Consider the following 24,282-nt stretch of genomic DNA (forward strand, 5'->3'; position numbering starts at 1 on the left):
TGGATGTTTCTCACTAATCCTTGTTCAGTATGTGTTATGCGCTTGTCATGGAAGGTTTCGTCGTTTGCTTTTAATTTATATGCTTATAAATTGAATAAATTTATCAATTTATAAATTGATATGCTTACAAAAGTGATAAATCTACCGTTTTGCAGTGTAAAACAGACTTCTTCGAGTGTGTTAACGGAAGAAAGTGACTTTATTTTGGACATCATCATCATCATCAGCCATTTTCAATCCACTGCAGGATGAAGGCCTCTCCAGCAACTTTCCAGTTCCTTCTGTTTTGAGCACTGGCCATCCATTTACTACTCAAAAACTCATGAATTTCATCTATCCATCTCCGCCTTTGTCTTTCAGGTTTTCTCCTAGCTCCTCTTGGGTACCATTCTGTTATTTTCTTAGTCCATCTGTCATCATGTCTTCGAGCTATGTGTCCTGCCCAAGACCATTTTAGTTCTTTAGTTTTGATAAGAATGTCCTTTACTTGAGTTTGCTGCCTAATCCATGTGTTTCTCTTCTTATCTAACAGTCTGATTCCCAATATAATTTGTTCCATTCTTCGCTGTGTAGTTCTTAGCTTCTCTTCCATTCTTTTGGTGAGTGCCCAAGTTTCACTTCCATAAGTCATGGTGGGGAGTATACATTGATTCATTATTTTACGTTTCAGACAAACTGGGATATTGCTCTTCAGTATGTGACTATATTTCCTGAATGCCATCCATCCAAAATTTATTCTTCTCTTGACTTCCAGCCATTTATCATTATTACAGCTAATAACTTGTCCCAGATAAGTATATGACTCCACCTTTTCAATTACTGCTCCTTCAATCATTATTTCCCTTTCCGTGGCATACTTGTTCATCATTACTTTTGTTTTAGTCATATTCATCTTTAGTCCAAAATCCTTACTAACTGTGCATAACTGATTAAGATTTTCCTCTAATTCTTTGGGATCGTGGCTTATGACCACAATGCCATCTGCAAATCGTAAATGGTTTAGGTACTCTCCGTTCACATTGACTCCTTTCTGCGACCAGTCTAATCTTCTGAAAGCTTCCTCAAGGGCAGCAGTAAACAGCTTCGGAGATATTGTGTCTCCTTGTCGAACTCCTTTCTCGATTTTAAATTTGCTACTGTCTTTGTCTAGTCTAATAAAGGATGTAGCACTCTCATATATTTTCTTCAAAATCATAATATATGGAGTATCTATGCCTTGTCTTTCCAGTGCCCGGAACATTGCCTTATGCTGTATGGAGTCAAATGCCTTTTCATAGTCCACAAACGCCAGGCATAATGGTGTTTTATATTCATTTGCTTTCTCCATTAGCTGTGATATTACGTGAAGGTGATCCATAGTTGAGAATCCTGTCCTAAAGCCAGCTTGCTCTTTCGGTTGATTCTCATCAAGTATTCTTTCTAATCTGTTAGTAATGACCCTTGTGAACAACTTGTAGATGTGGGATAACAAGCTAATTGGTCTATAATTTCCAATTTCTGATTTATCTCCTTTCTTATGCAGCAAAACTATGATTGCATTATTCCACTGCTTAGGCATCACACCTTTTCTAATGCACTTTGTGAAGAGCCTTGCCAGTTTTTGTGTTATGTCTCTTCCTCCCAATTTTAACAACTCTACAGTAACTTCATCTTCCCCTGGGGCTTTCCGATTCTTCATTTTCTTCAATGCATGTTCTACCTCATCAGGAAGAATATCGGGTATGTCGTATGTGTTGCTACTTTGCAATCCATCTTCCCCACTGCTGGTGTCATTCCCTCGCTCCTTGTATAATTCTCTATAGTAGTCTTCTGCTATTTGAATTATGCCTTCTCTGCTGTTTATAAGTACACCATCGCTATTCTTCAGTTTCAGTATCATTTGTCTTTCTGTATTACTGCTCATGGCTGCTGATTTAAATCCTTTGTTTTCCCTTAATGCTTGTTCTACTTTTCTTGTGTTAAATCTTCTTATGTCCTCTCTGAGTCTCTTTCTAATGGCTTTGCATAACTCAGTATACTCAATTTTCTCCCTGTCAGTGTTTTTCTTGCTCTTCATTTGTCGTCTTTGGTTCATCATGACAAGTGTTTCTTGACTAATTTTTTCTTCTTTGGATTTCTGTTTCCTTATAGGTTTCTTGGGCTTTATCACTTTCAGAAAGTTGTAATATTCCTCGTCGATATCTTGGTCCTGAGCAGTCTGCAGAAGCTCAAACATGTTCTTAAGTTCCAGCTGCTTTTTCTCCTCCTCTGTTATTTCAAAGACCTTTGTATTATTTACTCGAGTCAGTTTTTTCCTTTCCTTTCCTACATCTATATCAAGTGTACATCTTACCATTCTGTGATCACTTCCAACATTTACCTTATTCAGGACGGTAACATCATTCACAATATATCTTCTGTTAGTGAGGATGAAGTCGATTTCATTAGTTGTTAATCCATTTGGACTCTTCCATGTCCACTTTCTGTTCACCCTTTTCTTGAAAAAAGTGTTCATTACTGACAGTCCTTGAGATTCTGCAAATTCCACAAGTCTTTCACCTCTTTTATTTCTTTCACCAATTCCAAAATTTCCTATAGTTCCTCTTTCTGCGCTGTTTTGCCTTTTTCCAACCTTAACATTGAAGTCCCCCATAATAATAGTGTAGTGGGTTTTCTGCTCATCTAGAAGACTCTCAATTTCGGTGTACATTTCTTCAACCTCTTCATCATCATGGCTCGATGTTGGTGCATAAATCATTATAATCTTTAGCTTGTACCTTTTAGAAATCTTGAGTATTAGCCTTGACACCCTTGGTGATGTACTTTTGAATTCCAAAATGTTGTTTTTAAAATCTTTATGGACCAGAAACCCAACTCCACCTTCACTCCTTTCACTGTTTCCATTGGTGTACAGCAGATTTCCACTTGATAAACTTATAAGTGATTCATTTCTTCTTCTTGTTTCAGCCAAACCGATGATATTCCAATTCACATTTTCTAATTCCTTTTCCAGCTCTAATATCCTGTCTTCACCGATGAGTGATCGTACGTTATAACAGGCCAAGTTCAATTTCCGTGCATGGCAGCCTGGTCGTACCCAGAGATTCTTAGCACCCTCTGCTTCCACTCTGATCCTCTCGCTGCCGTAAGAGGGAGAGTGAAAGCTGCTGGGGACTGAGGGCCATTTGTATTGTTGTGCTCTCATTGCTGGAGGGTTTGGTCTTTTCCTCTTCACGCTGACCAGGCGTCTTGAAGAGAACCACTCTACACGTTCGTTGCCACCTAAGTGACGTAACAGGGCTTACCATCGAGAAGGTGTGCATGAGTGGATTTTAGGGAGGCAGGCCAACCGGACTTCTAAATCTTCTGTAATAGAGAGATATTGGATCCATCAGTGTTTTAGGCTGAGTGTCTGATAACACACAGGATACCTGTTCCCCTCTAAGCCCCCATTTATTTTGGACAAGTTCTTTCTAACCCGTACAAAAATATGGCTATGAATAACAAGGGAAATGTGAGAAGATCAAAGAAGGTGATGACATTAGCGAATAAAATTGAGTTATTAGACAAAATTTCTAATGGTGAAAGTGGCAAAACATAAAATCAATGAGTCAACGGATCAATCAAAAAATCGGAGAAAAAATCCGCCATACTGTCCGTGAAAACGCGCTAATTGCTTCAAAAATTTGCTCTGTAACTCGTGATGTTAAATTAGAAAAAACGGAAAAGGCTTTAAATCTGTGGATAGAAGACCGAACTCAAAATAAAATTCCGTTAAGTTCACTCATCATTCGTGAAAAGGCAAAACTCCTTTATCAACACTTTAGCGAAACTTGGTGATAGCACTGGCGGGATAAGTTTTTTAGCTAGCAAAGGCGCTGGTTTGAAAGATTTGTTTGAAATTTCTAATAAATATTACATTTAATATTAAATTATTTCTTATTTTCATTTTGATTTTTCACTATGTACTGTCTGGGTACATGGTCATATTATGAAGGTACATATAATACATACATAGACAAAATTTTAGACTAGTTTTTCTTATATATTTCATACTTTGGAACGGAACCCCTTTATTACTATGGGAGCCATAACTCAGTATTCGTGTTTTCGGTATTCGCAACATTTCTCAGGAATGTAACCCCCGCGAATAGCAGGGGTTTACTGTAACTAGATTTCAAATCGGATTTTTAATTTTCGAGAGTTGAACAACTCGTTAAAGTAACTACTTTGTTCAGTTATTTCACATTTGTCGAGCAGTGCGGTTGTGTTTCATTTAGTTAAGTTGGTGATGATGCCGAAAGTTACATCAACTAAACGTGTTCAAAGATTTCGACAAAATCACAAATCTAACGTTGAAAAGAAAGTGCCAGTCAGTGGCAGAACGCAAGAGAGAGAGTCATCTAGATTCACATTTCTGTCCAGTTTCCCTTTCTTTCACAATATAACTTCAAATGCTGGGCTGTAGATTTTGGCCTGTGTTGTACTTGTTGCATGCAGTGATGCAACAAGTTGCATACAATTGAGCAACAAAATTGTTGCCCTTTGAGAGCTCTACAAGGATATAACTAGATTTCAAGTCGGATTTTTACTTTGAGAGTTGAACAACTCGTTAAAGTAACTACTTTGTTCAGTTACTTCGCATTTGTCGAGCAGTGCAGTTGTTTCATTTAATTAGTTATGAAGATGCCGAAAGTTACATCAACTAAACATGTTCAAAGATTTCAGCAAAATCACAAATCTAACGTTGAAAAGCAAGCACCAAAGTCAGCGGTGGAATGAGAGAGAGAGAGAGAGAGAGAGTCGTAAGCATAAACGTGAGTAAGATCAATCAGAGGCAGATGTCCGGCCATCAACATCAAATAGAACAGTGCAAACATGCAACAATAAAGGTTACCACAAACCTTTATTGTTGATTGTAAATGAAAATACCGAATAAAATAAAACTGATTTTATTAAGCTTAAATTGTATTTTTTCATTTCACATGACGTTATTCACGGATCCACCTTCAGCTCCATGGAGCCAACATCGATTTTTTTTTCTAACTCCTGTGTTGATGAACTTGGTAAACCACCTCCCACCATTCCCAGTATGCTCCATTCAATACCGCCTGTGGTCTTCCTTTAAAAGGATGTCAGAAGGATTTTGAATAGTTTTAATGCTAAGAAAGCTCCAGGCCTGATAGTATTTCTTAATTTGTTTTCAAAACCTGTGCCCCTAAACTTACTCCTATTCTGTGTCACTTTTTTCACTTTCTTATTCCAAAGGTGTTTTTCCTTTTGTTTGGAAATTTGCTCATATCCAGCGAGTTCCTGAAAAGGGTGACAAATCCCTTCCATCAAATTATCATCCCATTGCAATTACTTCTACTCTTTCTAAAGTAATGGAGAAATCAATTAACAGCCAACTCTTAAACTATCTAGAAACCTTCCATCTGATCAACAATCACCAGTATGGATGCACTCTGTGTCAATCCACTGGTGGTATTTTGGCTTATGTTACCCATCAATAGACAAATTCAGTGGAAAAGTTTGGTGCAACTCAAGCAGTTGCTCTTAACATTTCAAATGCTTTTGATCGTGCTTGGCATAAAGGTCTTCTAAATAAGCCACTCTTTTCTTCTTGTATATTAATGGCCTTCAATTGACCGGAAATTCTAACCATGGTTTTGCTGATGATAGCACATTGCATTTCACCTTCCAGTTTGAGAAACCTTGCTCTGCACAAACAGCCTCAACTTCTCAAATATCCACTATCAATTCCTTAAATGCTGATCTCCAGATAATTCTCCAGTGAGGCAAAGATAGCTTAGTTGATTCCAATCCTTCTAAAACTCGGTCCTGCCTTACATCTCTTCCAAGAAGGATTCTTCTGCTCCTATGCTTGGCACCTCCGTAGCCAGGTGGGCAGGAGCAGCAGTGCATAGCACATGCTAAGCCCGTGAGCCACCAAATATGGAGGATGCGGAAAGGTCAGGGAATGACCACTGCATATCCCTGGAGCAATATGGCCTTAGTTGCTAATGCTCCTAAAAACCAAATAATAACAAAAACAACAGCTCCTATGCTTATCTTTGCAGACAAAGCTGATTTCTAGGCAAGATCATATATGTCTATTGGTTATTAGTCTGACCTCTAATCTCTCTTCACACAAGCACATTACAAATATTGCTTCCTCTGCATCCAAAAAACTGAGTTTTCTTTTTCACTGTTGGTGTTACTTTTCTTCCAACAGCTGTTCGCTCTGTACAAATCACAAATTTGCCTTACCATGGAATATTGTTCCTGCATCTGGGGTGGTACCACCAAAACCTCTCTCAGGCTTCTAGATTCCATTCAAATGAGGACAGGACAGTTAGGTTAATTAGTGATCTATCTCTAACAGAATCTCTCTCTCTCATAGACATTCTGTTTCTGCTGCATGCCTTTTCTATAGATACTTACATGGTCACTGTTCTTCTGAATTGGCTTCTACGAGGTGCTACCCAAAAGTTCCCGAAATGTATTTATAAAATAAATTATACTCACCCTGGGTCTTGTTCGTCACCATCACCTTTGGAGTATTCCTTTGATTACTTCAAAGCATAAACTTGAGAGCACAAACACTGATCCCAGCGCTTCTCCCATGATTTGAATGCATCCTGAAAGTCATTCATCATAGTGTTCAGCACCACCTGCAATTGTCATGTTGTTGGATGCCAAAAACAGGCAAAAGTCGTAAAATTGGTGGCCATGGAAACTTAAGTGGGCCACAAAAAGTTCACTTATAAAATAAAATTATTACTAATATAAAACATTGTTCTCCTCAGAAAATTTTTCCAGCTGGGTGGCATTATGAAGTAGCCAGGTTGGGAAGTGTAATACTTCGCATAGTATATTCGAATTAATATTGATCACCATCAGTGAGCGGTACCGCGAGAATTGCTTAAATTTTAGTCGGGCAGTCAGTTAAATTCACCGGGTGGTGCACCCATTTGATTTCATTTTAAATTATATTTTTGTCGTATGTATAGCTTAGCTTAATTTTCAGCACTCACCTCTCTAAGCTATACATACTCACCTAAGCTATACATACGATCTAGTTATTACATTACAGCACATAAGGACTCCTTAAAAAATCAAGAGTTATATTTTTGTGTAGTTTGTTTTTTATTTAAATTTATTAATACATTTTTTGAAATCTTGCCACTCTAGTCATTCCACAGTTGGGAAGAACACTAAAAAAGAAATTGACATCTGCAAGGATCTCACTAAACTAAGTGACAATAATATTATTGTAATATTTTTTGTTAGGAGCATAATTGTATATTGTGAATAAACAAAATATTATATGAGTAAAAATTCTATTATAAATAAAGATTGTATTTAATAAACCCCTTTTTTATTATTAATATTCCTTATATTATAAACAAATAACACATGTTATAAATAAAAAGTGTAGTTCATAAAGTACATTTTTATTATAAATAATACATTTATTATAATTAAATAATGTGAGGGGGGGGTGGGGCCACAGAGGTGAATGAAACTCAGAAGTGTGCCACAAGCAAAAAACTGTTGAGAACCACTGCTCTAAAGAACACTGAATACTAAACTGTTAAAAAAAAAAAAAAAAAAAAAGTGGTAAATGTAATGCAGTTACAACATAGCAGAGTGGTCAGGAGTGTGAGGGCAGTAGCACGTGCTCTTTGAGTTGACAGAGGTTCAAGCCTGTGACTGCTAAATATGATTAACATTTGTATCGATAATTTATTGTAAACTCCACTGACCTGGTGGTCGTGCTGGAGTATAAACAAGAACATTTTATATAAGGCTTATGTTAGACCACACTTGGAATACTGTGTTCAAGTATGGAGACTGCACCTAAAGAAAGACATCGAGCTTCTTGAAAGGGTGCAAAGACGGGTAATTCATCTGGTGAAATCGGCAAAAGGGCGTCCTTATGAAGAAAGACTTTGAATATGTGGGTTGCAGAGTTTGGAAACTAGACACCTTAGAGGAGATGTTTAAGGCTTTGAGAGGCATCAGTAAAATGAATGAGGATGAAATTTTCAAGATTATAAATGATGCTAGAACCAGGGGACATAAATTCAAGTTACGGGGGGAAATGTTTAGATTGGACTGCAGGAAGTTTTATTTTAGCCAGTGAGTTATAAATTACTGGAATAAGTTACCTTCATGGGTGGTAGAGGCCGACAGTTTGGGGAAATTCAAAGGTCATCTGGATAGTATTTTCGGATAAGGGAAGCACATAGGATGATAGGTTTAATTTCCTTTTTTTTTTTATTAATTATTATTATTTATTATTATTTTTTTGTTTTTATCATTGTTTTGTTCGGGTTTTTTTTTTTTTTTTTTATGGCTGGTGCAGCATAAGCCATAGGTTTCTTGCACCATGCGGCCATTACTAATACTAATAACAGAAACTAGTAGACATCTGTAGAACCAGGATATGTGACATCATTCTGATTGATGTTATATATATATACATTTGTGAGACTTTGATTATGTAGTTACGCTGGTCCATTGTTCCCATTTATAACTACAGTAATTTTTCATTTGCTATTTAAAACATTTACCTATTACTTAAACTGGCATCAAAATAGTAAAGCTTTAAAAAAAATGTAATGAAATTTGCATTATATAAAAATGCTAGCAGTTTGTCTTTTTAGTAATTTTATATTCATATATAAAAAAAAAAAATTGGATAAATATTATGTTCCATTGAAGTACATGAGTAATTTAAACTGTTTGTAAAATGGGTGTTAAAGTTGTCCCCTGATAACCAAGTCATATTCAGATTGCACTGTATTTACATTAACACTGAAGAAGTAATCATATTTATTTAACTACATAGGTTATTGGTCTTGGAGCTGCCTTATACCTTTTCTTCATGTTGAGAAAGGATGATGACTCATGTAAGTGTGTTGTTTTCGTGTAGTTTGTTTTTTATTTAAATTTATTAATACATTTTTTGAAATATTGCCACTCATAGTCATTCTAGAGTTGTTAAATTTCTTTACTTATATCTATATTTTGTACAAGTAGCCTTATTTATGACTCTTCAAATTATCATTTTTCTGTGACCTCAATATGACATAAAAAATGTAACGGGCACTGTGACTAAAATATACAAATGCACAGGTAGTTATAAAAATTGTTTTTAATTAAAAAAACTTAATACATAGTAAGCACCTTTGGCCTATATGACAATCTCAACTCTCCCGAGAATGCTTTCTGCCAGCTTGATGGAACTGAGTTAAAAGCTCTAGATGAAAAGGATCCGGGGTTTACAATATTGGTGGACATGAAGTTCTTTTTTGCAGTGAAGACAGGTGGCAAGGAGGCTCCATAGTGGCCTATTGACTGTTTGCTTGTTGAGATAGAGAGTTCATAATGTCAATGTATAAGGTAATTGTGAGACTTGTTTTGAATACCATGTCCAAGTATGGACATTGCACCTAAAAAAAAAAAAAAAAAAAAAAACATCGATGATAGCAACCTTCATATCAAGATCTACAAAAAGGATGCCGTATGAGGAAAGACTTCATACCTATATGAGCTACAGAGCTTGGTTACTAGGCACCTTAGAGGGGATCTGTTTGAGGTCCATAAGGCTCTGAGAGGGAATAGTAAAATGAATGAAAGTGAAATTTCACTCATGTAAATGATTGCAAATCTAGGGACAAGTAAATTCAAATTATGAGGGAGTTTAGATGGCTGTAGAAAGTTTTCCTTTTGGTCAGAAAGTTGTTAATTACTTGTAACTTATCACATTAATTAGCCAACAGCTAATTACTGGAATAAGTTGAGGTTGGTGACAGCTTGGGAAAATTTGAAGTTTAGCTGGATAGATACCTACAAGGAGGTAAGCACATAGGCAAGTTATTTATTTTATTATTTTTTTTTTGTCTGGTGCAGCGAAAGCTTATGGCTTCCTTGCACTACATGGCTTGAAAAATTTTCAGAAATTTTTAAATTGTCAGCTGGAATTCACCTCCTCTGCAGTTCTTCCTGCAATGCAGCTGCCAGAGATGGTTTTGAAGAAGGAAAAAATTTCCCACAAGGATCATTGGGGTTGAAGGCCAGACCCCGTGCCTACTGGCCGGCTGAATATCAGTGTCCTCCATAAACCAGTCTTGTATGAAATGAAGCACTTTCACGTTGGTACTGACAGAGTCCCTTTACATAGTTCTGTAATCTGCATAATTATCCAAATTTTCTGATATTTTGTTAATTATTTGCTGTAATAATATTTAAGTTTAATATGTACTTTAATATTTGCTACTACTACTACAAAGTTGGTATCAAATGCTTTGTCACATGATATCATGGTTTGGTCAGGAATGACTGTGGACATTCCCCTGTATACTTATAAAACCCCTGGCATGTATATAACTGTCAAGCCAGTTGATAATTCTAGATTAGCTGAAAGAAGGAAAGAGGTGCAAGCATAGTGCCTCTTGATTAATTACGCAGTTGTTTGTTTGGTTTTTAGGAGCATTAGCAACTAAGGCCATATTGCTCCAGGGATATGCGGTGGTTATTCCCTGACCTTTCCACATCCTCCGTATTTGATGGTCACGGGCTTGAACCCCAATCTAATCAAGAAGCATGTGCTGTGCACTGCTGCTCCTGCCCACCTGGCTACAGAGGCACCTAATTATGCAGTGAAATACCAGTGGAGTTTTAGAGTCAAATTTGTCCTACTGCACCAGTCTTAGAATCACTTTTTTCCCCCCACCATGTTATACTTTTCAACTTTTTCCCACTCAATTCCAAAGAATCAAGCATTTCCTGATTTTTTTTTTTTTTTTTTTTTTGTTTAAAATTAATAGTACAGTCACTATTTGTGTTTATCTGATAAAATAGGTGATGCTGGAAATTGCTCAAAAATGAGAGTCAGACAGAATTCTTCAACCGTTGTTCATTGTTAATTGAATCAGTATAAGAATGATATAAATGTAATTAATATTAGAAGTGGTGCCTCCGTAGCCAGGTGGGCAGGAGCAGCAGAGCGTAGCATATGCTTCTTGATTAGACCGGGGTTCGAGCCTGTGAACCACCAAATACGGAGGATACGGAAAGGTCAGGGAATGACCACCGCATATCTCCGGAGCAATATGGCCTTAGTTGCTAATGCTCCTAAAAACCAAATAACAACAACAACAATATTAGAAGTTTTGAGTAAGCCTAACTAAACTTATAGCAATACAGTTGTAATTTTGTAACATAATCGTATAATGTAATACATAATATAAAGTATTTAGGGGCAAAGGCCTCATGCTACGAGGTAGAATGACTAACATGTAGGTTAGTGCAAATGCATCATTTTAACATAGCTATCTACCAAATTAATTTTAATTAATTAATTAAATTGGCATCATTTTGGTTATATCTCATATTGTGCCTGCCTTCACAACGAGTTGCCATGGTATTGTACTACCTCGAATAAATAACACTTCACCAATGGAGAAGACTACTGTTATTTATTCTCCGCAGATACCACCACCCAAACTGCACCGTTTCAAAGCTTGTTGGCTTCTCTTCAGTGGGTGGGCAGGTACCCTGGTATCGTAATAGTGACAATCCAATCGAGGTAATACAATACCAGTGCTTTTTTGTGACGGTACGCAACAGTACGGCATACCAGCACCCTTATTAACAGTGACGTGTGCCATTTGGATGCAGTGCACTTCGAAATTTATAATATTCCGTAAATTTTTTCACATGTTTACCTACTATTCAAATAAGCTTAAAATGATTTAACTAAATTTGCATTTTTTACTGTCTATTGTTAAGATATTTTCTATGTAAAACTGTATAACCATTTTTATAATTCTAAATTACTCAGTCGGCCCTCTGTTTAATTATTTTGAATTTCCCTTGGAAGTTGCATTTAAAATAGTTTTGGTTGAGAGAAGAAAATTTTCATATAGCGAACTCATTAGGAGAGAATTAACTTGGTATGGCTTGTTTGCATTTCTGACCTTCAGGCAATTAGTGCTGCTGCGCGAATTAAGAGAGCTAAAGTGATTAGTATTGTATAACTTAGCGGTACCTGGTAAAACCTATCCGACCATCTGTCCCACATATGGAGAAGTCGCGCTGGTCAAGAGTGAGCAGATCAAGGGGGTATTCCCAATGGGCTCTGGCCCACCTTCTACTGCAGTGGTGTCCAACCTTTTCCAGTACCGGGCCATATTCAAAAAAATTCAGAGTTTCTTTAGTGCATTACATTTTCAATATCTTTTTGCATGTAAAAGTAAAATTGAAAACATTCAAAAATTTAATTAAGTACAATACACAAATACATTTACTGAACAAACATTTAATGAGAAAATTTTTTTGATAATAAAATTTAAAATGCTATTTAATTCACTTTCCTTGCGGGTCGTAGGTTGGACTCCTCTGTGAATCAACTGAAAGCGCCCCGTTCAAGAATTAGAAAAGTGATTTTCTTTTACCCCATAAATAATCATCTGTTATTTTGTGGAAGTGCGTTATCTACATTTTTCCGAAAATTTTCCCTATCTTTGTTTATGCTTTACTTTACCTGAATATCCGAATGATACTGATATTTCGGATAGTTTCAAAAAAAAAAAAAATAAGAAAAAAAGAAAATAAAAAAATTTAAATTTAAGAACTAGTGACTATACCGATGACGAGAGAAGGAAAACAAGGACAACGAAGGTATTAAACATTCTAAACATTAATTGTTGGCATTTGGTGAAAATTAAGTTAGAAAATTGTCAATTAGAGTTAAATGCAATTTGTGGATACCTAATTGATAAGAAGGTTTCCGAAGAACTGAAGCATTTGATGAACGCTCTAAGTACGATACCAATTTCATTGAGTGAATATGAACGAGGATTTTCAGAAATACATCTGATCGCCAACCAGCACTTCGTTAATGACAAAAACAGTTTCTTCACTGCTGTTTCTTAAAATTGTGGGCCGTCCGCTGACCTGCTGCGATCCAGCAAAATATGTTGATTCATGGCTGCTTCGGAAACATCATTCAGCAACCGATACAAAGAACAGGAAAAGAAGTCAGCACAGGGTGTCGGATGAGAACTCAATAAAAATTTGGAATATTCTACAAAAACTTTATTATGAAATTGTTCTTACTTATTTTACTTATTTTTTTATATACTTGAATAATAAATTTATGCTTAATAAACTGTGTTAATATACTTAATTTCTTCTTCTCATTCTAAAAAAAAAATTACTACTAAAGTAACAATATCGTTGTGGGGGGGGGGATTAGAGTACTTTTCATATCCTTTTAATTTTCAATTTTTCCTGATAGCAAAGAATGAGTGCCGGCACCTATTTTTTTTACAAAAAAAAGCACTGTACAATACCATGGCAACTCGTTGTGAAGGCAGTCACAATATGAGATATAACCAAAAAGATGCCAATTTAATTAATTAATTCAACTACTTTGGTAGATAGCTATGTTAAAATGATGCATTTGCACTAACCTACATGTTAGTCATTCTACCTCGTAGCACGAGGCCTTTGCTCCTAAATACTTTATAGTCTATATCACTACACACCATCAGGCATCTCTCATATTGTGAAGTTATACTTCATAACTGAGTTGTCACTATTGCATATTTGGTGGGTGGGTTGGCAGGGTACCTGCCCTGCCCTGCCAAAAATATGCAATATTGCAAAATATGCAATAGTGACAACTCAGGCAGGGTACCTGCTCACCCACCAAAGAGAAGCCAACAAGCCTTGAAACGGTGCTGTCTGGGTGGTGGTATCTGCCGAGAATAAATAACAATAGTCTTCTCTACTGGTGAAGTGTTATTTATTCGAGGTAGTACAATACCATGGCAACTCGTTATGTGAAGGCAGTTACAATATGAGATATAACCAAAACGATGCCAATTTAATTAATTAATTCAACTACTTTGGTAGATAGCTATGTTAAAATGATGCATTTGCACTAACCTACGTGGAATACATATGTTGATGCATTTGCACTAACCTACGTGGAATACATATGTTGATGCATTTGCACTAACCTACGTGGAATACATATGTTGATGCATTTGCACTAACCTACATGGAATACATATGTTGATGCATTTGCACTAACCTACATGGAATACATATGTTGATGCATTTGCACTAACCTACATGTAATACATAATGTAACATTTATAGTATAATATGTAGTGTTGTTGCATAACACTTGAATAGTGCATCATTGTTGCTGTACTTGCTTATCTCCTAGTTTAGCATGGTATTTTTAATTTAAATTTCAGCTAAAATCATGCCTCAGACTACAACAGAAGCAAAGGAGCTTAAAGTAGCAGGAATGCTACTTTGACTCTGGGGACAATTCAGTTCCCACTCATGGCAATTGTAAGGCAATTGCCCTGTTTTTAAGCCAATTGTAAGACCACATTTGGAATATTGTGGTATAGAAACCTCATTTGAAAAAAAAAAGACATTGAGCTTCTTGAAAGGGTCCAAAGATAGGCAACTCACATTTCGAGATCAGCAAAAGAGTGATCGTACACGGAAAGGCTCCAATTATGTGGTCTACAGAGCTTGGCAACCAGGCATCTCAGAGGTGACCTGATCGAGGTTTATAAGGTTCTGAGAAAGATTAGTAAAATGAACAAAAGTGGAATTTTCAGTGTTATAAAGAATTCTAGAACTTGTGGTCATAAATCAAGTTACAGGGGAAGAGGTTTAGACTAGATTGTAGGTGGTTTTCTTTTAGCCAGTGAGTCATTGAATGCTGGAAGAAATTGCCTTCATGGGTAGTTGAGGCTGACAGTTTGAATAAACTCAAAGGTCAACTGGATAGTTACCTATGTGAAAAGGGAAGCACATACAGGAACTTCCCGACTTACGTGAGGGTTGTGCTTTGTGGAACGCTACGCAAGTTGGATTTTACGTAAGTTGGAATTTCCCCCATGCTTGTGCAGCACTTGCAACTGTGCTCGCTGAATTGATTGAATCAAAAAAGAAATGTTTGATGAACATGTAAATTGAATTATTTATTGTATTCATTCAATTTTTTATCTCATGTACAGGGAAAATTAAAAAGCGTGCAATTTAAAAAATTTCAAAATTATAAAATTACAAAAAAAGAGGAGACAGGCATAACATCAGTAAGTTTTACCTCTCGAGCATCATTGCCAGAATCGACATCTTCAGCTGATAAGTACCCTGCTGCAGAGGTTGAGGGCTGTGGAGATTTAGAAGGGGTCGGCTACTTAATCTTACGAAAGAACATATTATTGGATGACTGGACGGTAGCTTTTTTCTTTTCATCGTAGATTTCTTTCTAGTAAGCAAGCATATCATTCGCCCCCTCTGTTAACTTTTAAGAATCGTTCACTGTCAGGATTCATCTTCCCAAACCTCTCCATTACCGATGCAATTTCACGAAATGCCATTGCCATCTCTCTGGTGATGAAGCGTCTAGGCTCCTCATTTATTTCATCTTGAGCTTCGTCAGCATTTTCTTCTTTAGATAATTCCTTCTCTTCTTCCTCTATTAACTGTTCCACATCTTTGGCAAAACCTCAACTGAAGTAGCTCTGCAACCGTTACAATCTTATCTTTTAATCTCCTCATATGATTTGTCTTTTTCAAATCCTTTGAAGCCTTTTACGTGCCTTGGGCATATTTTCTTCCATGTGCCATTTAAACAACTTTTAGTAATTTCCACCCAGGCCTTATTAATGTTTCTGATGGTGTGGTAAATATTGTAAGATTTCCAAAAGTCTCAACATAAAATTTTTATCATCATCTATTGCAGACAATGCCTGAGCAAATGTTGTGCATAAATAGTATGCTTTTAAATTTGAAATAACACCCTGATCCATAGGTTGGATGAGTGAAGTCGTGTTTGGCAATAGAAATATGGCTCTCACGTTCGAATTGAGATCATCTGGATACGTAGGATGTCCAGGAGCATTATCTAATAGAAGCAAAATCTTGAAAGGAACGTCGTTGTCTTTACAATATTTTTCAACCTCTGGAATGAAGCAGCATTTAAACCAATCCTCAAAGAGAGATATTGTTATCCATGCTTTCTGTTTCGATTGGAAATGCAAGGGCAGGGTGGCTTTATTGATGCCCTTAAATGCACAAGGATTTCCAGAATTGTACACAAGCAGTGGTTTTAATCTGTAATCTCCCGTTGCATTAGCCCCAAGCAAGAGCACGGCCCTATCTTTTAATGCCTTGAACCGTGGCATTGTATTTTCCTCTTTGGCAGTGTATGTTTGATCCAGCATTTTTTTCCAATACTGAGCAACCTTGTCAATGTTAAAAGTTTGCTGTGTTGAATAGCTGCCATCATGAATAATTTTTTTTCCAAGAGATCACAAAATTTCCCTGCAGTTGCAGAATCGACACTGGCAACTTCACTGCATACTTTAACATTGTGGAAACCACCAGTGCGATGCTTGAACCTATTGAACCACCCATTGTTTTCCGTACTTATCCTTAATATCTTTATCAATACTTGTTGCTTTTGTTTGAATGGTCATTAAACTCAGGGGCACTCGCTTCTGATTTTCCATCCATATTAACAGCTGTTCCAGCTTCGATATAGTACCTGAACACTGTTTTGTGATCACTGTTGATCCTTTCACAGGGCGTGTATAGCACACTGTCCTTTAAAATATTATTCACTGTTGAAGCAGTGATACCCAATTCATCTTGAAATAGATGACAAACTTTGTCCTGCTTCTTAATTAATCATCTTCATTTCAAAATCAATTTTGTTTAGTTTCCTGTTACTACCACCACTTGCACTTTTCATTGGTCGCTTTCCCTTCATCATTGTAATATATATAAATATTACAATGAAGAAGGAATGAAGAGAAGAGAAGTTTCTGAAAATTTTTTTATATGGGGAAATGCATTTTACCCTAATAGCGTAAAATCCCACACAATTGCAGTTATTGGTATTATCTCATATGCAATAAGATCGAGTTTACTACCCATTTATAATTAGATGCACTAACAGAAAAGCCCAATAAACCAGAAAGTGCAAATTGTTTTTATTGTTTTTTGGTCGTGGCCTCCAGAAACGTGCTTTAGAAAAATATCACAAAATCATTCAAGATTGATTCTTATAATGGGAATGTATGATAACGATGAAAGGGTAGTGCAATTTCCATTATAAATATGACCTTTTAGAGAGATAAATAGCTTCGTAATACAGTAATACCCCGAAGTTACGCGATAGGTGGGTCCGACGAAAATCGTGTAAGTCGAATTCGCGTAAGTCGGGGTACAACTTTGCATATAAATACGTATAAATTTTGCTTAATTGGGACCAGGGACTAACAAAAACACTAGTTTAGAAGAAAAATATTAATAAAATTGCAGTTCTTTATACAGTTTAATACAAAATATGTATTAAAAAAACAAATGACTTACGTTAAAAAGTTATTTCGATGTCGATGGCTTCATAAAATCTAACAAATTCGTCTGACGCGCCTTCTTTTTTTCACGCAGAATTTCTTCGCAGCAAGCTAATAATTTTTTTATTCCTTGCTTTGTAGCTATAACGCGTTCTTCGTTGGAGTCTATGTTTTCTAAAATTTTTAAGCCCTTTTCAATTGAGCCCTTTTCAATTTTCAACCTGTCAAGTTTGCAATTGTCATGTGCTTTTCGCCGTTGCTTCATTTAGGTCTGTAGCACGTGCAATATCACATGGTCTTTCATTTCGCTCAAAGCGTTTCACAATTTCATATTTTTTCTCTATCGACAGAGGCGGACTGGCCATAAGCCTTACCGGGGCCAGTGTAACCCCGGTGGGCCAGTGTGATTTTGGCCATAAACCATAGTATGAGGCCACTATAAATTTTCCCGGGTAAGAATTTTTGACCCAGTCCGCCTCTGTTTATCGATAATTGCTTTTCTTTTTCTCTCTGAATCTGTAGTGTCTTCACCAGGACGCTTCCTTTTCACACCTTTTAATTAAGTATTTTATTCATTTTTAGGGAATAAAGCGCAATTACAAAACGAGGAGGCATGCTTGATACACATAAACAAAGCTGCCCGCATGTAGCAACTGAATAAACAACACCATAAAGGCAGAGATACACTATTAACACCACACATTTCTAGGGGTTACTCCCATAAAACAATAAAAATCCAGTTGCGTTTCTGCTAGTGAAATCTGTTATAAACTGGTAGTAAACTCGATCTAATTGCATTTGCGATTATACCGATAGCTGGAATTGTGTTGGTTTTTACGTTATTATGGTGAAATGTGTTTTTCCCTTCACTGATATAAAAAACAAAAGCAGCAAAGTTGAATTTTGTTCAACTTTCGCTCTCATTCTACGCCGTTGCACCGTATATCGATAACATATGAAAAACGACCTTGAAGATAGTGGGCGGCAGCGTTGCCAAACGAAAAAATCAAGAACCGCGTAACTCCGAGTTCGCGTAAGTCGGGGTATTACTGTATAGCGAAATTTTCAACTTCCAAGGACTTGGAACGAATTACAAAAAAAAAATGCGTTATTGGATTCACATTATATTTTCACGATACCTCCATTTATTCCTATGGGATGCAAAATACGTTTCCACGATTTTTTTTAAGTTTGCACCGGCAGGCAAAAACTTACGTAAAGTATAATTTCCGTAAGTCGGGGAATTCCCGTAGTTTGCATTTTCTTATCTACTTTTCTTTTCTTTTTTTGTCTGTGCAGCAAAAGTTGATGGATTCCTTTAGCTGTATGGCAAATACTATTACTAACTGCTGAAGGTAGTTCTACAAATTGCAACTTTATAAAGTGTGCTACTTGTTTCACATTTGGCCAATCTGGAGTGGGACATGTACAACCAAAGGGGGATGCCCTTGTGTGCAAAGTGCATGAGGCGATTAAGTGCATACACAGAATTCTGATGGCTATTTATGAGGCATTGAAGAACAACATTAATGCCCTTGAAGGAATTGAAATATGCATGGGATGATTATAAATTATCAGGGGACACAAAAAACTACAGTAAATAGAAAGTAGTCTGCATTCAAGTCTATAAGGGGGTTAGGATGGCTAAGGCAGATTAAAAGTTTTTTGTTAGGATCTTTGCTTACATTAGAAGGAAAATACATGAACTACTTTTGGTCTACTAGATATGAATGGCATAACTATTGATGATCCTGCTCAAGTTTCCAAAAAATTAATATTTTTCATCTACATTTTCACGGGTGAAGAAGTGTTTAAAGATGAGTATACTAACTTATAACTGAGAGCTACATGATTTTGTAATAACTGAGAGGGAAGTGGAAGAGGAATTGTCGAGGCTTAACATAAATAAGGCACCTAGGGCTGATGGAATCTATTCAATTATATTCAGAGAAGCAGCAAAAGAGGTAAGTTTAATCATAATTATGAGAGCATCCTTGGATTCAGGGTCCATATGGACAGCAGATGTGCAGATGTATTCCCATTTCACAAGAGAGATTAAAGGGTGATGGTGAATAATTGTACACCTTTTAGCTTGACTTCTTGTTCCAGGGAAAATAATGGAGTCAGTGGTTAAAGAGTGATGCAGGATCATCTTGAAAGGAATGCAGTTATACAGCAGTCACGGTACAGATTTATTAAGGGGAAATCTTGTCTGACGAGTCAGTTATCTACTGTGATATATCAAACAAGTTAGTGCATAGCATCGTGTTAGTTCTTAGTACAGACAGTTCCCGCTTTGAGTTCTGGGTTTACAAATTTTTTTTTTTATCAAGTATCAACAAAATCGAAAATATGAACGTTAATTGCAAAAAATGAATGTTAAACATTCATAAATACCGCATTTCAAATCACACTCGTAGCTATACAGTACAGTGTACCCCCCCCCCTTTACAATATTAATCCGTTTCAGAGGCACCATCGTATCATGAAAATATCATAATGTGAACCTAATAACACATTGTTTTTTGGTTATTCGTTCCAAGACCTCAGAAGTTGAAATTTTCGCTATACAGGTGACCCCCGCTTAACGCTGATAATTTGTTCCGGAAAAACAGCGCTATGTGAATCCACGCTAAGCGAGCGCTGCATTCCCATAAGGTAACATATGTATTTGTAAGTTGCGGTCGGTGCCATAGGATATTTCCTAATCAATAATAAACAGTAGTGAAAAGATGCACAAATGTGAGTAAAAATATTTAACATTCAAATATTTGTACATATAAAATATTCTACATTACATGTGTATATAATTATGTGGTAATTACTTACGTATCAAAATTAAACTTAATTCCAATTAAAATCATGAATTTAATTGATCTAAATTGATTTTGATTTATTTAATTTAATCATGAAAAATGTGTCGATTTTGGGTTGTACTTTAGCCCTCTTCCTGCTAAACTAAAAGGGGTTTTAATTTTAAATCCCCCGCAGCGCTACCACCCAACAATAAAGTCAATCGATCCTTGGCCGCTTTGAAACCTTGCATATTTTTTTTTTTTTTTTTTTTTTTCATTCTTTTTAATATGAAATTTCTTTTAGGCATTCATTTCCAAAAAAGTCCTTCATCTATGTTAAAAACTTATTGAGAAGTATAACACATAATACCCCCTTCAATAATTTTAACAAGTTTTTTTTAAAGTTTAGGCTCCTTGATCTGCACTTGCGGCTTTTCCGTGGATTTTAAATCTATTCAACCAGCCCTTACTAGTTTTAAATGTTCCACTTTTTTCTTTCTTTTTTTAGGTGAGTTTTCTTCAGATCATCATATAGGCTAATCTCTCTCTCTCTCTCTCTCTCTCTCTCTCTGTCTCTGTTGTTTTTTTTTTTTTTATAATATTTAACTTAACTGAATTCTGCATTGGATATTATCTTCAATAAAATTAGTTAAAGTCTCTCCATTTCAATCCTAATAGCCAGCCTAGCCCTAGTTGCTTGCAGTGGAACAGCTGTCTTTCCTGCTGCTAAAATTAATTCTTTATTTTTTATAATTGTTCTTGCAGTTAAAACTTGCCAGTCCTAAATTATGGCACACATCCGCTTGTCGTTGATCGGAATTGATTCGCTTCAAAACGTCTCATTTAATTTTCAAATTCAGTCTTTTTCTTACATTTGTGGTCTTCGTACTGCGCCCAGACGTTGTTGCTTTTCATTCTTATCCGCCGTTATTAACTCCTCAAAAATGTAATTGCGTTGGTTGCATTAATTATGATACAATGTTTGAGTAAACTGTCCATTACGCACGATGTCTAATACTGTACTGAGTGATGACTAGACTTCGGATAAATGCATATAACGCAAATATTACCAGCAATATACTTGATCATTTTTTTAAAATGTTGATCTCGGAATGCGTTACAAGTCACAGTACTACAATTAAATTAGTGTGAAAGAAAATTTCACTGAGTGTGGAAAAATTTCTCAAGTCTGTGTGGGAAACATTTTAATGCTGTTTTGCTATTCATTTCAAGCTATTGACTCCATCAAATGAAACAATTTCGTTAAATATGCCAAAAATGCAATCTGTAAAAGAGCATTATAGTGATTTGTGACAGCATTATAGTCAGATACGGGTTATAATACAAAAACAGCATTATAGCGAACCGCGTTATAACGAGGGCCTGCTGTATAACTAAGCTGTTTATCTCTCTAAAAGGTAATTTTTATAATGAAAATTGTATTAGTTACCAATTCAAATCATTAAAATGCACTACACTTTTCATTGTTATCATATGTTATGTTATAAGAATTAATTTTGAACATCTTTGTGATATTTTTCTAAAGCACATTTCTGGAGTTCACTACCATAAAACAATAAAAACAATTTGCACTTTCCGGTTTATTGGGCTTCTCTGTTAGTCCAATCATTTATAAACAGGTAGTAAACTCAATGTTATGGCATTTGGTAAAATACCGATAGCTGGAATTGGGTGGTTATTATGGTTAAATGTGTTTTCCCTTAATTGAAATCTTTAATCATATAAAAAACATAAATAAAATTTCAGAATTTTCTCTTCATTCCTTATTCCAAGATTGGTTTTTGCATCACTTTGTGCCTGAAGTAAAACAATATTGTGAAGATAAAAATATTCCTTTTTGGGTGATTCTGATTTTAGATAATGCACCTGGCCACCTACCATTTCTGCAACATCACCACCCTAATGTTAAAATAATTTTTTTGCCCCAAATACGACACCACTTTTGCAGCCAATGGAACAGAGCATTATTTCAAGCATTATCTTTGGGAGACATTTGGAGAGTTTTATTGGAGAAGTTTCAGATTATTTTGTGGAAATTTATGATAATATTCAAATTGACAATAATACAAAATATGAAGCAAAAACATTAGCTTTGAAAATTAAAGATTATGGATTTTTGTGTTCACCTATAATCTGATATGAAATTTTGTGCAAGATCAATGTAGCGAGTAAAATGCTTCAAAATCCAGACACAAATTTAAGTGAATCTATAAACACATTAAATAATGTAATCGACTTTACTAAAGAATTTAGATCGGATGAAAATTTTAATGTTATAGTTGAATTGGCAAAACAGTTAGCATTAGATTTAGAAATTCCTCCTGAGTTCCAAAGCAGTACATTACGCAGACATAAGAAAAGATTGTTCTTTTATGAATGTTCGGACAAAGCGCCAGTTGACCCGCAATATAACTTTAAAGTTTCATATTTTTTATTCCAATTATGGACACTTATTAATTCTTTGGCTGAAAGGTTTGATCTCTTGACAAGTCACTTTAACATATTTCAGTTGTTATCCAGTTTCAAGGAAATTTTTAATATGGGTGAGGACACTTTAAGAAAACACTGATGATTTACAAGTTGCGCTGACTGATGGTGAAGAAAAGGATATTTGTGCCACCGAATTATATAATGAAATACAAATTCTAAAGGACATCATACAGGATAGTGACAGCTTAGACCCACTAAAAATATTGCAATATATATATATATATATATATATATATATATATATATATATATATATACGCAAATGATTTAGAAAGCGTCTTTATTAATTTAACAATTTCTCTTCGAATATTTTTGACACTTTCAGTAGCAAGTGGCAAACGATCATTTTCAAGACTGAAACTAATTAAAACATATCTAAGATCTAGTATTTCACAGGAAAGACTGATTGGACTGTCAATGATTGCAATAGGAGGTGATATCTGCAAGAAACTAGAAACAAGTGAAATTTTTGATGAATTTGCTTCCATAAAATCAAGAAAAGTAAACTTTCAAAATTAAAACAATTTTACAAAAAAAGTGTTATGAATTTTTAACCTTTAAATTTTAACTACATTTAAAAAAAAAAAAATGGGCACTCAACTTAAAATTGCATCTGAGTGCCAGGACCCCTAGAGCTAGCACTGCTTGGAATAAACTGTGTCCTCAGTTTATTGATAATTTTGATGGATTTCAAGAACCAGCAGAGATTGAACAAAATGAAATAGAAGCTCTCTCTACTATTGCTAAACAATTGCAGCTTGATGTTTCTTCAACTGATGTCACTGATCTGCTTCAAGCACACAATGGAGAGCTCACAAATGAAGACCTCTTTGAAATAGCAAAATGTGAAGCTGAGGAAGAAGATTTAACAGCTGAAACTCCTGTTCTTTCCTTCACTCTCAAGGGGCTAGATGAAACTTTTCAACACATAGAATAAGCAATTGAGATTTTCGAGTCACAAGATTCAAATTTGGAGCGTACTAGGAAAGTTGCTACAGATGCTTATGCTTAAGCATCTGTATACTTAAAATGCTTATGCATGCTATCGTGTAATTTATAAAAAAAAAAGTACTATCTTGGAAACAAATGCCTCTTGACACATTTCTGAAGAAGATGGCTTCCAACAAACCAACAGCGAGTGCCGAGCCAACGATGAGTGATCGGCAAGTGTGCATTTAGTCGATGATGATGAAGAGTAAACATTTTTTACCATTTGTAAGGCATAAATAATTTCTTTATTATTATAATTTGCTTGATTTTACAAGCTGTCTTTATTTCTTTTGATAAATCAATCATTGTTTAAGTGTAAACTAATTAGCTAACTAATTTCATTGTTGAGAACGTAACCCCTGTTTTTAACATTACGTGTATGGGAAATAAATTCCCACTTTACAAGTTTTCTCTTTACGAGCGCGCGCTAGGAAAAAATTAACTCATAAAGTTGGGAATTTACCTGTAAATCACCGAAATAGTGAAAAAGACTAATGACCACCCATACAGCTGTTTCAAGGCTGGTGCTATGCTCTAACTTGTTTGATTAGTGAATTTTGTGTAGTTTGAGGCTTATAGTCCTAAAAACCTCTTTA

At 35.6% G+C, this 24,282-nt stretch overlaps 1 protein-coding gene across 3 annotated transcripts in view; it reads left to right on the forward strand.

Annotated features, from left to right (window-relative positions):
* Positions 1-24,282, forward strand: part of NKAIN (Sodium/potassium-transporting ATPase subunit beta-1-interacting protein) — a 187,056-nt gene that overhangs the window by 108,413 nt on the left and 54,361 nt on the right. For all 3 annotated transcript variants that reach the window (XM_090386279.1, XM_090386281.1, XM_090386282.1), the window contains exon 5: positions 8,837-8,897. In XM_090386279.1, the coding sequence (XP_090242405.1) occupies positions 8,837-8,897 (61 nt within the window). The remainder of the gene's footprint in view (positions 1-8,836; positions 8,898-24,282) is intronic.

This window comes from Mastigoproctus giganteus, chromosome 12 (genome assembly GCF_048544385.1).
Source record: "Mastigoproctus giganteus isolate SK-2022 chromosome 12, ASM4854438v1, whole genome shotgun sequence".
In the NCBI taxonomy this organism is placed as follows: domain Eukaryota; kingdom Metazoa; phylum Arthropoda; class Arachnida; order Uropygi; family Thelyphonidae; genus Mastigoproctus; species Mastigoproctus giganteus.